At 44.3% G+C, this 12927-nt stretch overlaps 1 protein-coding gene across 1 annotated transcript in view; it reads left to right on the plus strand.

Moving 5' to 3' along the window:
* The window catches only part of WDR62 (WD repeat domain 62), a 47110-nt gene that overhangs the window by 21051 nt on the left and 13132 nt on the right, over positions 1 to 12927 (plus strand). The window contains exons 10-15 of the mRNA XM_063109256.1: positions 3617 to 3754; positions 5710 to 5888; positions 7439 to 7530; positions 9278 to 9403; positions 12216 to 12283; positions 12363 to 12484. Of these exons, the coding sequence (XP_062965326.1) occupies positions 3617 to 3754; positions 5710 to 5888; positions 7439 to 7530; positions 9278 to 9403; positions 12216 to 12283; positions 12363 to 12484 (725 nt within the window). The remainder of the gene's footprint in view (positions 1 to 3616; positions 3755 to 5709; positions 5889 to 7438; positions 7531 to 9277; positions 9404 to 12215; positions 12284 to 12362; positions 12485 to 12927) is intronic.

Consider the following 12927-nt stretch of genomic DNA (forward strand, 5'->3'; position numbering starts at 1 on the left):
AGGCACAGTTTCAGTTAACTGCTTTTTTCCTGTGAGTGGATGATCCTTTCTTCTTTTGTTGCATACCTGCCTCATAATTTTTTTGTTGAAAACAGCACATTATGAATATTATAATGTGATAACTCTGGAAATCAGATTCTCCCCTTCCCCAGAGTTTGTTTTTGCTTATTGTTGTTATTTGTAGTTTGTTGTTTAGGGGCTTTTCTGAAATATTTTTCTAAAGACTGTATTCTTTGTCATGTGTTGTCACTGAAGTCTCTGTTCTATTATCTTAGTGATCATCTAGTGCTTTGACAGAGATTTCCTTAAATGCCAAAATTTAGCACTTTCTTTCTTTTTTTTTTTCTTTTTTTGGCAGCTGGTCACTATGGTGATCCAAACGCTTGACCTCAGTGTTATCAGTACTACACTCTAACCAACGGAGCTATCTTATCTGGACAGCCCTAGCAGCTTCTTTTTCATTAAGCCACTGCCCTGGTTCTTGGAAATTCTTCATTATATTCCAGAGTCCTAAAAAAATTTATTCTGACAATTTTTGCCAGTTTAATAGTTGCTTGAGGGCCGAGCCGTGGCGCACTCGGTAGCGTGCTGCGCTGGCAGCGCGGCGGCGCTCCCGCCGCGGGTTCGGATCCTATATGGGAATGGCCGGTGCACTCACTGGCTGAGTGCCCGTCACGAAAAAGACAAAAAAAAAAAAAAAAAAAAATGCTTGAGTGGAGAAACAGCTTTTTGGAATTTCCTACTCTGCCATTTTCAGATGTATCATTTGACCCTCATTTCTTATAAATTCTACAAGTAACTACATGTTTAATCTACACCTCCTTATGTCAACCTCTCTCTAGTCTTTTTTTTCTTTTTGGGAGGGGGGTTGCTGGCTGGTAACAGGGAACAAACCTTGGACCTTGGTGTTATGAACACCATACTCTAACCAAGTGGGCTAACTGGCCAGCCCTTCTGTAGTCATTTTTATTGTCTGAAGCTCATTCTGTAGTACATTTGTCAGAAACAGTCCATGGGGACAATATTTCCTGATTTATGACCTTTTGTATGTCAATAACAGTTTTGTCTTTTATACTTGAAAGTCAGTTTTGTTGGATATAAAATGCTAGGCTCACATTTTTTCCCTTGCCTATCTTAAATATGTTACTCGCTTTTTTTTATGGTTATTAAAATGTCTGATGTCTTTCTTTCCCTTGGTTTTCTTGCCTGGAAGCCCACAGGATTTTTTTTTTTTTTCTTTAAAACTTATAATTTTACTTGACTATGTCTTGATATTAGTTTATAGATCAACATATTCTTGAATTAGAGCTTTTAGTATTCTTTTCTGTTCCCTTGATTTGGTTTTCTTCAGGGATTTCTATTATATGTATGTTAGATCTTCTTTGCCTAGCTTCAATATTTGTCACTTTTACTAAAATCCTTTCATCTCTTTCATTATTTATTTTTTATTTTTAATAATTTCCTCTTTTTCACCTATTTCTTAATGCCTTATCTTTGTGTTTATTCACTTTTAGGTTCCTTATGTTCTTGGCCTTGGTTTCTAAAATGATTTTTCTATTTATTTCTAATTCTTTCTTTGAATTCTGTCACCTTGTTTCTGAGTTTTTCTAATTATGATTTAGATTGTTTTTCATGGCTGGCTGATTAGCTCAGTTGACTAAAAGCACAGTACTGATAACACCAAGGTCAATGTTTCAGATCCCTATATGAGCCACCTGCCCAAAAAACAAAAACAAATAGATTGTTTTTCATATCTTGGATCATTTTCTTAATATCTTTTACCTTATTTTGAAATAGTAAGGTATAGTTTTCATCTGTTCTTTTAAAGTGTTTTTGGTGTACGTTCTTCTTTTTTTTTTCCAATAAGAACTGTTTGAGGCCGACCAGTTAGCTGGTTGGCTCAGTTGGCTAGAGCATGGTGCTGAGAACACCCAGGTCCAGGGTTCAATCCCCGTACCAACCAGTTGCCAAAAAAATGAAAAATGAGTGATTGTTTGGATTTGACCTTGGTCTTTTTTGTTGTTGTTCATTTTTATGTGGTACTAGTTTTTCTGATCATTCATTCATTCATTTATTTTTGGCAGCTGGCTGCTATGAGGATCCAAACCCTTGACCTTGGTATTATAACACCATGTTCTAACCAACTGAGCTAGTGGGCCAGCCTAGTTTTTCTGAACTGTTAGAAGTTGGTGTGCTTCAGGACAGGTTTTTGAACTTCACAACAAAGAATTCCATCTTGTTATTTTTATAATGTTCTAAAATATGGCAGCTTACTTTCTGGTACTTCCTTTTTATGTTCCTATTTATGTGTTATGTTTCTACTTTTATCTGAATGTCCTCTTTACTTTATCTCTCTTGTCCCTGTCCTGATCAATTTTGTTTCTGCTCCCAGCAGTTTCCCTTCAAGATGGAGCTTTGTCCTGGGAGGGATCCTTGGCAGATCAGTTTTGAGAGTTCACAGGGCCTAGGCTGCTCTAGTTCCTTAGGCCTACTGCCAACACTTTGCACTCAACCACTACAGGAATGGATAAAACCCTCTCAGTTTCAGCTGCTATTCAGTTTGGCCCAGTGTGCTTTTCAGTGAATACTTGTTGGATACTTTGGGGTTCTTTGGTCTATCAGATGCTGCACTGTTTCTCTCTGCTTTCTCCCACATACATGTTGGTACCAGATAGGTCTTGTGACTGGTAGTTGTTTGTCCCTACCTGCTTGTATTTTGGTGGTTACTGGGATATTTTGTCACATAGTTTTGCTGTAACTGTTGCCTACGGGGTTTTGGTTTAGGGGGTTTTTTGCTTGTTTGGTTTAGTTTCTTGCAGCTGGCTGTACGGACTCAAACCCTGGACCTTGGTGTTCTCAGCACCACACTCTAGCCAACTGAGCTAACCAACCAGGGGTTTTATTTTGGCTACCTGGTTCGTCTTTTTCTTATGTGGGGATTTTTGGGAGATTAAAAATCTATGCTGCTGCTATCATCATCTTCCCACACCCAATCTTCCATATTTTGAAATCTCTTTATATGTTGTCTCTGTCTCTTTGAGCTTCATTCTAAATAATGTCTTCAGTTCTGACTTTTAATTCACTTATTTTTCTTTTCAGCTGTGTGTCATCTTTGGTTTTTAATATGTTTTATTTTTTGCTTCTAGAAGGAGTTCTATTTTGTTCTTTTTCAGCCCTGCTTGGTTAATGTTTATAATATCTGGTTGGCTACTCATACTTTTAATCTTGTCAGTTATCATTTTTTTAAACATATTGGATATAGTTATTTTATATTTTGATAACTCCAATATTTGAAGACTTTGCTAGGTTCTGTTGTTTCTGCTGCTTCTTGCTCATGGTACCTTGATTCTTTTCATGCTTAGTTATTTTTGACTGAGCTGCGCATTTTCCTTGGATATTAGTAGGGATGTTTTGAGGCTGGGCTGAAGGTGGGATGTAGATGATATATGGTAGCATTTTGTGTCCTTTTTTTTCTTGTTTATTTTTAACATAGAAGGTACTGTACTATCCCTGTTTATCTTCACCGTACTTCACTAGAATACAACAGTGTATCATAATGCTGTCATTGAGGTGGTTGTAATGAATCACCTTTTTCCTTGTTCTCTGGGAACGATAGGTGTATCCTGAGTTTGAAGATCAGAGAGCTTGTTTGCCATCGGGATCTTTTCTGACTTGTTCCTCAGACAACACCATCCGCTTTTGGAACATGGATAGCAGAACCGACTCTCACTGGCAGAAAAACATTTTCAGCAATGTGAGTGACTTCATTGAGAACCATCTTTCAGGAGGAACAAAGACCTACTTTTAGCTAGGATACAGGGGCAGAAGGGAGTTTTCTCTGATTTTCTCTTCCAGTCTATTCCCGTCCTTCAAGTGTGTGTGGACATGGCCACTGCAGGCAGCCTGACACGCTGAACAGAAATGAAATTGCTCCCCAAGTCTTGAGTCAAGGAGAGAACCTTATGGGCCAAGCTGGGCAGGGGTTTCCCTTGTTTTATTAGCTGCCATGCAGTGAGTCCCCAGGTAGGGGTTCTGGCAGGATCCTGGGGAGAGCCATGATGAGAGGCTGGGGAGAAAATAGTTCACTGAAGAACTTTTGATTAGTATTGCTAAGTCAGCAAGGGAGCTGCTCTGGGGAGCTGAGACCCAAATCATGCATTCATTTATTCTGTAGACACTTATTAAGGTCTGTGCCAGGTGTTTTGCTGTATTTTGGGGACACAACAGAGACTAAGATAGACCCTTCTCTTGCCCTTGTGGCACCCACAGTCTAAAGGGAAGGCAGACAGTGAGCCAATAACTGTACAAATTATGTATAATCAAAAGTGCAAGCACTTGCTCAGGCCATTCTCACCATGTGACACCCTAGTTGCCACAGGACTCTATAGAATAGCGTTCCAACCCAGCAGATGGCCCTCACCTGATGTGTTCCCTAGACTTTGGACTTCCCAGCCTCCAAAACTATAAGGAGAGAAAACTGAGTGGCAAAATAAAACAGAATATTGTTAAATATTTTGCATAAGATATACTTGGCCATTCAACTGGTTTGGGTTTGAAGTTTTGGGCACTAAGATGTGATGAAGAGCCAAAACTTAATTAAACTAATAAATGAACAGCAGTGGTCAAAATCAGTAAGACACTAGAACCAGGTACAGCATTTAAAAGAACATTTTGACCTTTGGTAGTATGATAGAAAACAATTTAATAGCAGCTGCTTTTAAGAAGACCTCACTGTGGGGAAAAAAAAAAAAAAAAAGACAGCAATGTCACTGTAGTTATATATTTCTGATATATGTTGCTATCTTTTACCTAATCACTTGATGCTAACTTTCAATACTCTGTGAAAAAGAGAATTAAAAAAATAAAACAACAAAAAACAACCTAAGGAAAAAAAGTGTGATAAGCACCATGAAAGAAACTTGCAGTGTGCTAGTAGATATATAACAGTATCGTGTGATCTTGTCTGCATCGCTAGGAGTAGCTTCCTGAGGAAGACAACTGAACTGAGATATGGAAGACTGGGATGAGTAAAGAGGGGAGGGGAAAGTGTTCTACATCTAGGGAGTAGCCTGTGCAAAGTCCTTGAGGTAGAAAAGAGCTTGGTAAGTTGGGAAACCTGAAAGAGGTCAGTGTGGCTGGAATGAAAAAGGCCCTTAATCCAGGATGTGTGTAGCAGGTGCTCTTTTACTACTTCCTTCACTCCCCACACACTGTCATCTCTTCTGTACCTGTGATGTAAATGTTATACTTGGCTGCACACAATAGAAAAACTCAAAAGAAGAGGTAAAAGTTTGGTTTTTCTGACTCATAGAAGTAATCTGGAGGTAACCAGTCCAGGCTGTTTTGGTAGCTGAGAGACCCAAAGGCCTTCCAGCTCTTCATTTTGTCATTTAAAGGAGTGGCCCTTGTCCTTATGATCAGATGTGCAGCTTGAATATCCAGCCATCATCTTCAAGTTCCCACCAAGATGGAGGAATGGCAGCAGAACAGAGCTTGCTTTACGTCTCATTGCCCAGAATTTATTCACATAGCCTCACCTAGCTGCAAGGGAGGCTGGGAAACAGTTGTTATTTGAGTGATGAAGCTCACAGCTCAAAATTGGAGTTCTGTTACTAATGAAGAAGGAGAGACTGGCTGTGGGGAAACACAGAATTTCAAAGGTGTTTCGAATGCCTCACAGCACTAACCTCAGCCCTCTTCTCCCTGCAGACCCTGCTGAAGGTCATATATGTGGAGAATGACATCCAGCATCTGCAGGATATGTCACACTTCCCTGACCGGGGAAGTGAGAATGGGACACCCTTGGATGTGAAAGCTGGAGTGCGAGTCATGCAGGTCAGTCCTGATGGCCAGCACTTGGCTTCAGGCGACCGAAGTGGAAATCTGAGGCAAGTGGGCCCTGGTGGTGTCTAGTGTACACTTCCCAGCTCTGGCTTGGGGTCTCAGGGCAATGGGGGCCTTGGCACCTCTGGCTGCCTGTCAGGAATGAGGGACTGTGAGTTGCAATCTAGTAAAGCAAAATATTGTTAATTATAATATTGTTAATTTATTCCCTGGGAACTTAAGCTGGGAAGGGGCTTCCAGAAGGGCAGAGATCAGGGTAACTACCAGGACCTCAGCAGCTGGGCATCTAAATTCTGCCTACAGAGTGGTCATGCAAACTCACATGACTGAGTGATACTTTCACCAGCCACTGGGTACCAATATTGAACTGTCACTGAAGATGCCAGCTAGAAGGAGGTCCTGATGGCCCTGGGAGAGGGGCCAAGAGGGTGGGACATTTGAGGGTTTGGGCTGTTTACCAATCCTGTAGAGGTTTTTCAAGATATTATGAGCCCAGTAGAACATGAACCCTTCACAGGGACCAGGCTTAAGATGACAAATGACAGCTGTGTCCACCTGCTTTTTGGAACTGTTGGGGGATAGAAGAGACTGGGGGAAACTGGAGAGCATGTGTCCCATAAAGGGGCAGCCACTACACAACACCAGGAAAACATGCCCCAAGTTGTCATGTCTTCCCATTGTCCAATGGGAGCAGAAAGTGCAGATGGTTTTTCTGTGAATTCTCTGATTTTTAAATATTGGCAACTGGTATTTTTTTGTTTTTGTTTTTGTTTTTTAACAGCTGGCCAGTACAGGGATGGAACCCTGGACCTTGGTGTTATCAGCACCATGCTCTAACCAACTGAGCTTACTGGCCAGTTCTACTGTTTTGATATCAATCACCACATGAGGCAAACTGAATGGGTCGGTGGGCTGCTCACGTAGAAAGGCCTCTGCCATGAGTGGCAAGACAGTAACAATAGCTATCATGGATATAGCCCTCTTCCCCCAAGCCAGGAGCTGACCTGAGCACTATGTGTACTCACTCATTTAGTCTTCTCACTGACCCTCTGATGTAAGTGCTGTTATTAACTCCATTTTCAGATGGGTTAACCGAGACAAGAGATGCCAAGTGGCTGGGCTAAGATCACAAGGGTGGAGAGTGGAGATCTGGGATGATCTGTTGATTGATTCCATTTAGAGGAAATGAGGAAGGTCTAGATCCAAGACTCTTTAAGAATGAGAGACTGGAATCAAATGTTCTCATCCATAGGTCCTTGACTGTGATCTCTGGCCCCTGCCCCACCTCCAGGGACCGCCTCTAACGTGGCCTTGCCTGAATGCCTGTCCTGGATCCCTAGGGTTATGCTCTAACCCATGAACCCCAAGGGGCTGGTGCCTACTGAAGTGATCCCTTGCTTGATGTTGCTCCCTTTACAATGGCAGGTTTCTAGATGAGAAGATGTGGTTGGGCATCTCTAGACTGGTTGGCCATAATAGGGTGTTCCCGTATTGCCTACCTGGCTGTTCTGACCTTTTCTAGCAGTGTCAGAGTGCCTAGGGATGGGGTATAGTGGATCCAGGCAAGGTACAGTGGGCAGTATGTGTCTCCCAGGATCCACGAGCTGCACTTCATGGATGAGCTGGTCAAGGTGGAGGCCCATGATGCTGAGGTGTTATGCCTGGAGTACTCCAAGCCTGAGACAGGTGAGCCCACGGCAGTTGTGGAGTGTGGGGAGGTACGCAGGGGAGTGGGCCCCCTGGAAGAGCCACAGAAAGGAGTAGTTGGTGTCTTGTGGGACTATGGATGACAGCTGGGAGTCCCGTGTTTAGTAGGGCCTCTGTTGCTGGACTCAGGGACCAGGGTGGCTGGGATTCCAGAAAGCAAGACACCTGCAGGCAGGACTCAGCTTGACTTGCTCACCACTGGTCCCAGCACACCCCCACCCCCCAACAGTGCCCAAGCTAAAGAAGTGAATATATAAATGAATATGTGAATGAGCTCATCCTCTACTGGAGTAGCTAGATTGATTGTTAGAAATTATTTTGAAAAAAGTTTCAAGCCTATAGAAAAATTGCAAGAATATTGTCATGAGCACTTGCATACCCTTCACCCAGATTGCTCAACTTTTTTTCTTTTAGATCCTGTCTGACCGTGTGACTATACGTATAACTTTATCTGCTTTCCCTCTTTTCATTTCTCTCTGTATATGTGTATGTGTGTGTTCATACTCATACACACACACACACACACACACACATATAAAATAATAGCATATACCTTATTATTTTTTTCTTTTGCTAGACTATTTGAGAGTAAGTTGAGGTATCATGCCCCCTCACCCTTAAATGCTTCTATGAGCATTTCCTAGGAACAGGGACATCCATTTACATGACCATGGCTCACTTATCAAATCTGGGGATTTCACTTGAGTACTCCTGAGGTCCTTATTAAAATTTTGCCAGTTGTCCCAGCATTGTCCTTTATAGCACCTTTGTTTTGCTAGTCCAAGTTACCCCTATACTTGTCATGTCTTGTTTGTTGCCTTTACTCTGAAACATTGCCACAGTCTTAATTTGTTGTTTTTGACTATGGTTTTCTGCAGAGTATAGGTCAATCATTTTGTAGAATTTTCCTTAATTTGAGTTTGTCTGTTTTCCTCATGATTTGATTCAGATAATACATTTTTGGACAGAATATAATATAGGTGAAGTTATGTCCTGATATGTTAAATGTTGATTTTTTTCCCATGTTCTTTTTTTTTTTTTCCTCTTTTCTTTTTTTAAATTTTTTTGATTTTTTTCTTTTCCCATGCTGTTCTTTCATTCTTCCATCCTCCACATCCTCTGCCCCAGCAAATTTTCTTTAAATCTCTCTTCATTTGGTATTCCTTTCCTGATCTCCCCTGTACCTCAGGTTGTGTTGTTAGGCCTCAGCCATACCAGGTGACCAGGGTAAGTGCTATCTGAAGGGGCAGTAGGGAAAGCCCAGAGGTAGAAGGAAGGTAGGGTAGCAGGCAGTCACTAGGTCCTGGACAAGGCCCAGGTAGCCAGAGCTCAGAGAGTGAGGGGTTGGTGGTTTGAGATGAGGCTGAGAGGTTGCCAGGGCTTCACATGGCAGGCGCAGGAGTTGGACTCAGCAGGAAGGAGTGCTGGGCTCAGCTAGACAGATTGTCTGCTGTGGGCATGCATGGAGGAGTGCCCATATCTACCTCAAGATCCATCTTCCCTGAACTAGTGGTGAGGGATATGAAATGCCAGGGTTGGGGGGGGCTCTGGGCAAAGATCATACAGAGCTGAAGGAGTGGCCCTTTTTGGGTTTGGATAAGTTGACTGCAGTTCTAGAACCAAAGACCCCTTCTCCAAGGACTGGACAGCTTTGTCTCACTGCTCTTCTGGGAGACCATGGCACCCATGCAGCCTCCAAGAGCCCAGGCCTATCCTCTACTGACAGGTCTCACCTTGCTGGCCTCAGCCAGTCGGGACCGACTGATCCATGTACTGAATGTGGAGAAGAACTACAACCTGGAACAGACCCTGGACGACCACTCCTCCTCCATCACGGCCATTAAGTTTGCTGGTGAGCCCCTTCCTTCCTGCTTCCTGCACCTGGTTAGATGGGCTGCTTTGCTTGCAAGTAAGAGCAAAAACTCCCTCTACCTTATACAGAAAAGGGAGAAGCAAGTCTGGGATTCAGGCACAGCTGGATCCAAAGGTTGAAGTTTTTTAAAATTATCAAAACTAACTCTCTCTTCCCTTCTCTCCCTCCCCCTCTCCCCCTTCCCCCTTTCTCCCTCCCCTGTCCCCTGCCCCCACTTTCAGGGCTGGCCGGTTAGTTCAGTTGTTAGAGCGCAGCCTTATAACACTAAGGTCACGGGTTTGGATCCCAGTACAAGCCAGCTGGAAAAAAAAATTCTCTCTCTCTCTCAGCTGTGCCCTTCTCTGGTGGGCAGGATCTTGGTTGCCGTTGTACCCTTGGAAAGAGATTGCCCTTCTTCCTATCGATTTTGGCAGCAGTTGGGGACTGACTTTCTTTGTCCTGACTTGAGGCATCTGCCCTTCCCAGAAGCAGTTACTTGATGCCAGGGCTTTGGGGTGTTCTCTTGGGCCAGGTCTGACTCACGTGTCCTCTGTTCATTCCTGCTTCCCCCATTTCCCCCCAGTCCAGAAGGACTAGCATTAGGAGAGTGCTGGGCCCCCAAAGGAAATCATTGTGGTGCTGATCCTGTGAGAGGGTGGGATGGGCACTGGTAACCTTGACAGAAAAACAGGTGATATCAAGGATTGCTAGAGGCTGCATCAGGTAAACTAGACAGGGACTCTTCCCAGCAGTTATCCCCTTGCTCCCCCATTTTACAGCCAGAACAACACAGCAAGTAGGTGCACAGCCTAGGATCTTGCCTAAGGCTATCCTTCCCCAAAGCCCACCCTCAGCCAGGAAAATTGAAGGGATTCCTTAAGTCTGGAAAGATTCAGTATGGAGATGCTTGACCCTAAGGGATTCCAAAGGGAGGGAAGGCAGGTCCAGAGGGGTTTAACTGATCAAAACCTAATAACATGTTCAAACTATATTCAGGAAGAATCTATTCATGGAGAAAATATATTCATTGACTCTTAAGTTCCTATGAAGAGTTTTTTACATATAATGTTGTGCGTAAGAATGTATTAATGTCCCTTGGTCTTCCCCACTTTCTTCCCTGCCTCTGTCTAGCTGAGGTAGTAGAGAGCTGGGCAGAGATAAGTTAACAGTGTTTGATATGTTTTGATAAAGATCTAACAAAAGCTAGTCAGCTGAAACTTCTCAGACTTCTTAAAAAACTGTTCAAACCATCCCATTCCATGGAATATAGATAGTCAGAATAAATCAATAAACCTAACAGTTTGGCAGCAGTGACCTTACCTTTAATGAATGATCCTTGAGAGGTAATGACTGGCCAAGGGGGTAGGCTAGGAGTTGGTCCTTAAGGCCACCTTCTGAAGAGCATGGACCCTTCTCTAGAGCCCCTGGCCAATCCAAAAGGATGTAGATCCTAAACCAGCTGGGTGCCCTACTCCGGCTAGGCTAGCTCCCCCAGGAGCTATGCTCAAAACATTGATCAGTCAGTATAAACTGGGCGCTGGCCAGCCAGAACCTGTCTGAAGCTACCCTGCTAAAGAAGGATTTAATCTTTTAACTTTTTTCTGTGAAATATATACCCAGGCAAGTGAATACAATATCTGTGTACAGTTTACAGAATGACACGGTGAACATCCACATCAAAGTTCCTAGTCAATAGGTGTGAACTAGGACAGATGCACCCGTGGTTGATAGCCAGAGACTGTTCTGATTGCATGTGGTCCTGATGTTAAATACTTGGATTCACCACCTGCAGGTTAAGAAGCAGAACACTACCAGTAGCTTACAGGCCCTCTCTGAGTCCCTCCTAGGTCACAGTCCTTCCCCACATAGTGCTCACTCCCTTCTGTGAGCTGGTGATTCCTGCTTGAGTAACATCTAATACTTGTGTGTCAGACTCTCTTGAATGTCCTTCATGGAGTTGCAGCATCTGCTGTATTAGATTTTAAGTGTTTTATATATGTTCTGTCTTTTTGTCCTTACCACAACTCTGATTCTACAAAGAAATAATAATAAAAACAAGAACATGTATAGTGCTTACCACGTGGCAGCCCGTGTTCCCATGGCTTCATACAGCTCTACGGGGAGGAACTGTTATTAGACCCATTGTACAGACAGCAAATTGAGGCTCAGAGGAGAAGCCCAGGTTCAGGACACAGTGTTTAACGGCTTTGACTCTGGGCACCAGAGAATGCCTGGGTTCAATCCTGCCCTGTCCTGACTCTCTGTGTACCTTGGTACAAGGACTCTGTGTCTCTGAGTCCCTTTGTTTACATTTGTTTAATGGAGTGGATGGTGAGCATTCAGGACAATCAGGCACACACACAGGTCTGGCCCAAGGTTTGTGTGGTTGTTCTGATTGATCTTATTGCTATGAGCTTCCCAGCCTGTCTCCACTTGTCCCTGCCAGTCCCTCCGCTGTCCCTCCACTGTCCCTCCCAGCCAGTTCCACTTGCACTCTGTGGTTCATGTCACCCATCTAAATCCCAGATTGGTGATGGAGTCTCTTTGGTGTCCCTGGCCTTTTGTTTGCTATATGCCCTTGCCCTGCACAGGCCTGCCTTGCCCACAGCTCCATCTGTGCCCCCTCACAAACACAACTCACATCTTACAGAGTCCCACCTGGACCTATCACCCACATCACCTCTTTAGGGAAGCCCTCCTTGATCCCAGCAAAGTTCATTGATTGCCCTTGCAGTGGAGTTTCCTAGCTGGGATGGGTCCCCTAACCTGTGTGGTCCAGCCCTGCCTAATGTACTGCCTTCTTCTCCCCCAGGCAACAGAGACATCCAGATGATCAGCTGTGGGGCCGACAAGAGCATCTACTTTCGCAGTGCCCAGAGGGTAGTGTGGGGTGGCCTCCTGGGGACTGGGGTGGAGGCTTGTCAGGGATGTCATCTGAAGGTCCTGCCTGCTCTGCCAGACCTCAGATGGACTACACTTTGTCCGTACACACCATGTAGCAGAGAAAACCACTTTGTATGACATGGACATTGACATCACCCAGAAGTATGTGGCTGTGGCCTGCCAGGACCGCAACGTGAGGTAAGTGCTACCAAGGGCCCTTAGTTGGTCTGGCCTGGCTGGTTTCTGAACAGGTACTGACAGGCCTATCTGGGTCTCCCTGCTCCTGGGCTGTCTGCTTTCCTTCCCCTGCTCATCTGGTTCCTGAGAAGCTGGGAGGGGTGGAGGAACCCAGCGAGTGTTTCTTAGAAACTAGGCTCTCCCAGGCCTAGCCTCCAGGTCAGCAGAGGCCTTCCTTCTCGCTCTCCCAGGAGCCTGTATGGATAATTGAGAGGTGCTGATGTGGTTCATGAACTCATTCATTCACTTGCATTCCCTGAGCACCTGTCTGGGCTGGACAGTGCTGGGGTCATGACAGTGGCCCCAGGGCAGTCCCAGGCCCTCCTTCATGCAGCTCACAGTCCCATGGAGGGGATACAGCCACCTCTCCAGACAGTGACAACACAGAGTGGTCAGGGCTGTGA

The sequence above is a fragment of the Cynocephalus volans genome, chromosome 10, assembly GCF_027409185.1.
Source record: "Cynocephalus volans isolate mCynVol1 chromosome 10, mCynVol1.pri, whole genome shotgun sequence".
Lineage (NCBI taxonomy): Eukaryota > Metazoa > Chordata > Mammalia > Dermoptera > Cynocephalidae > Cynocephalus > Cynocephalus volans.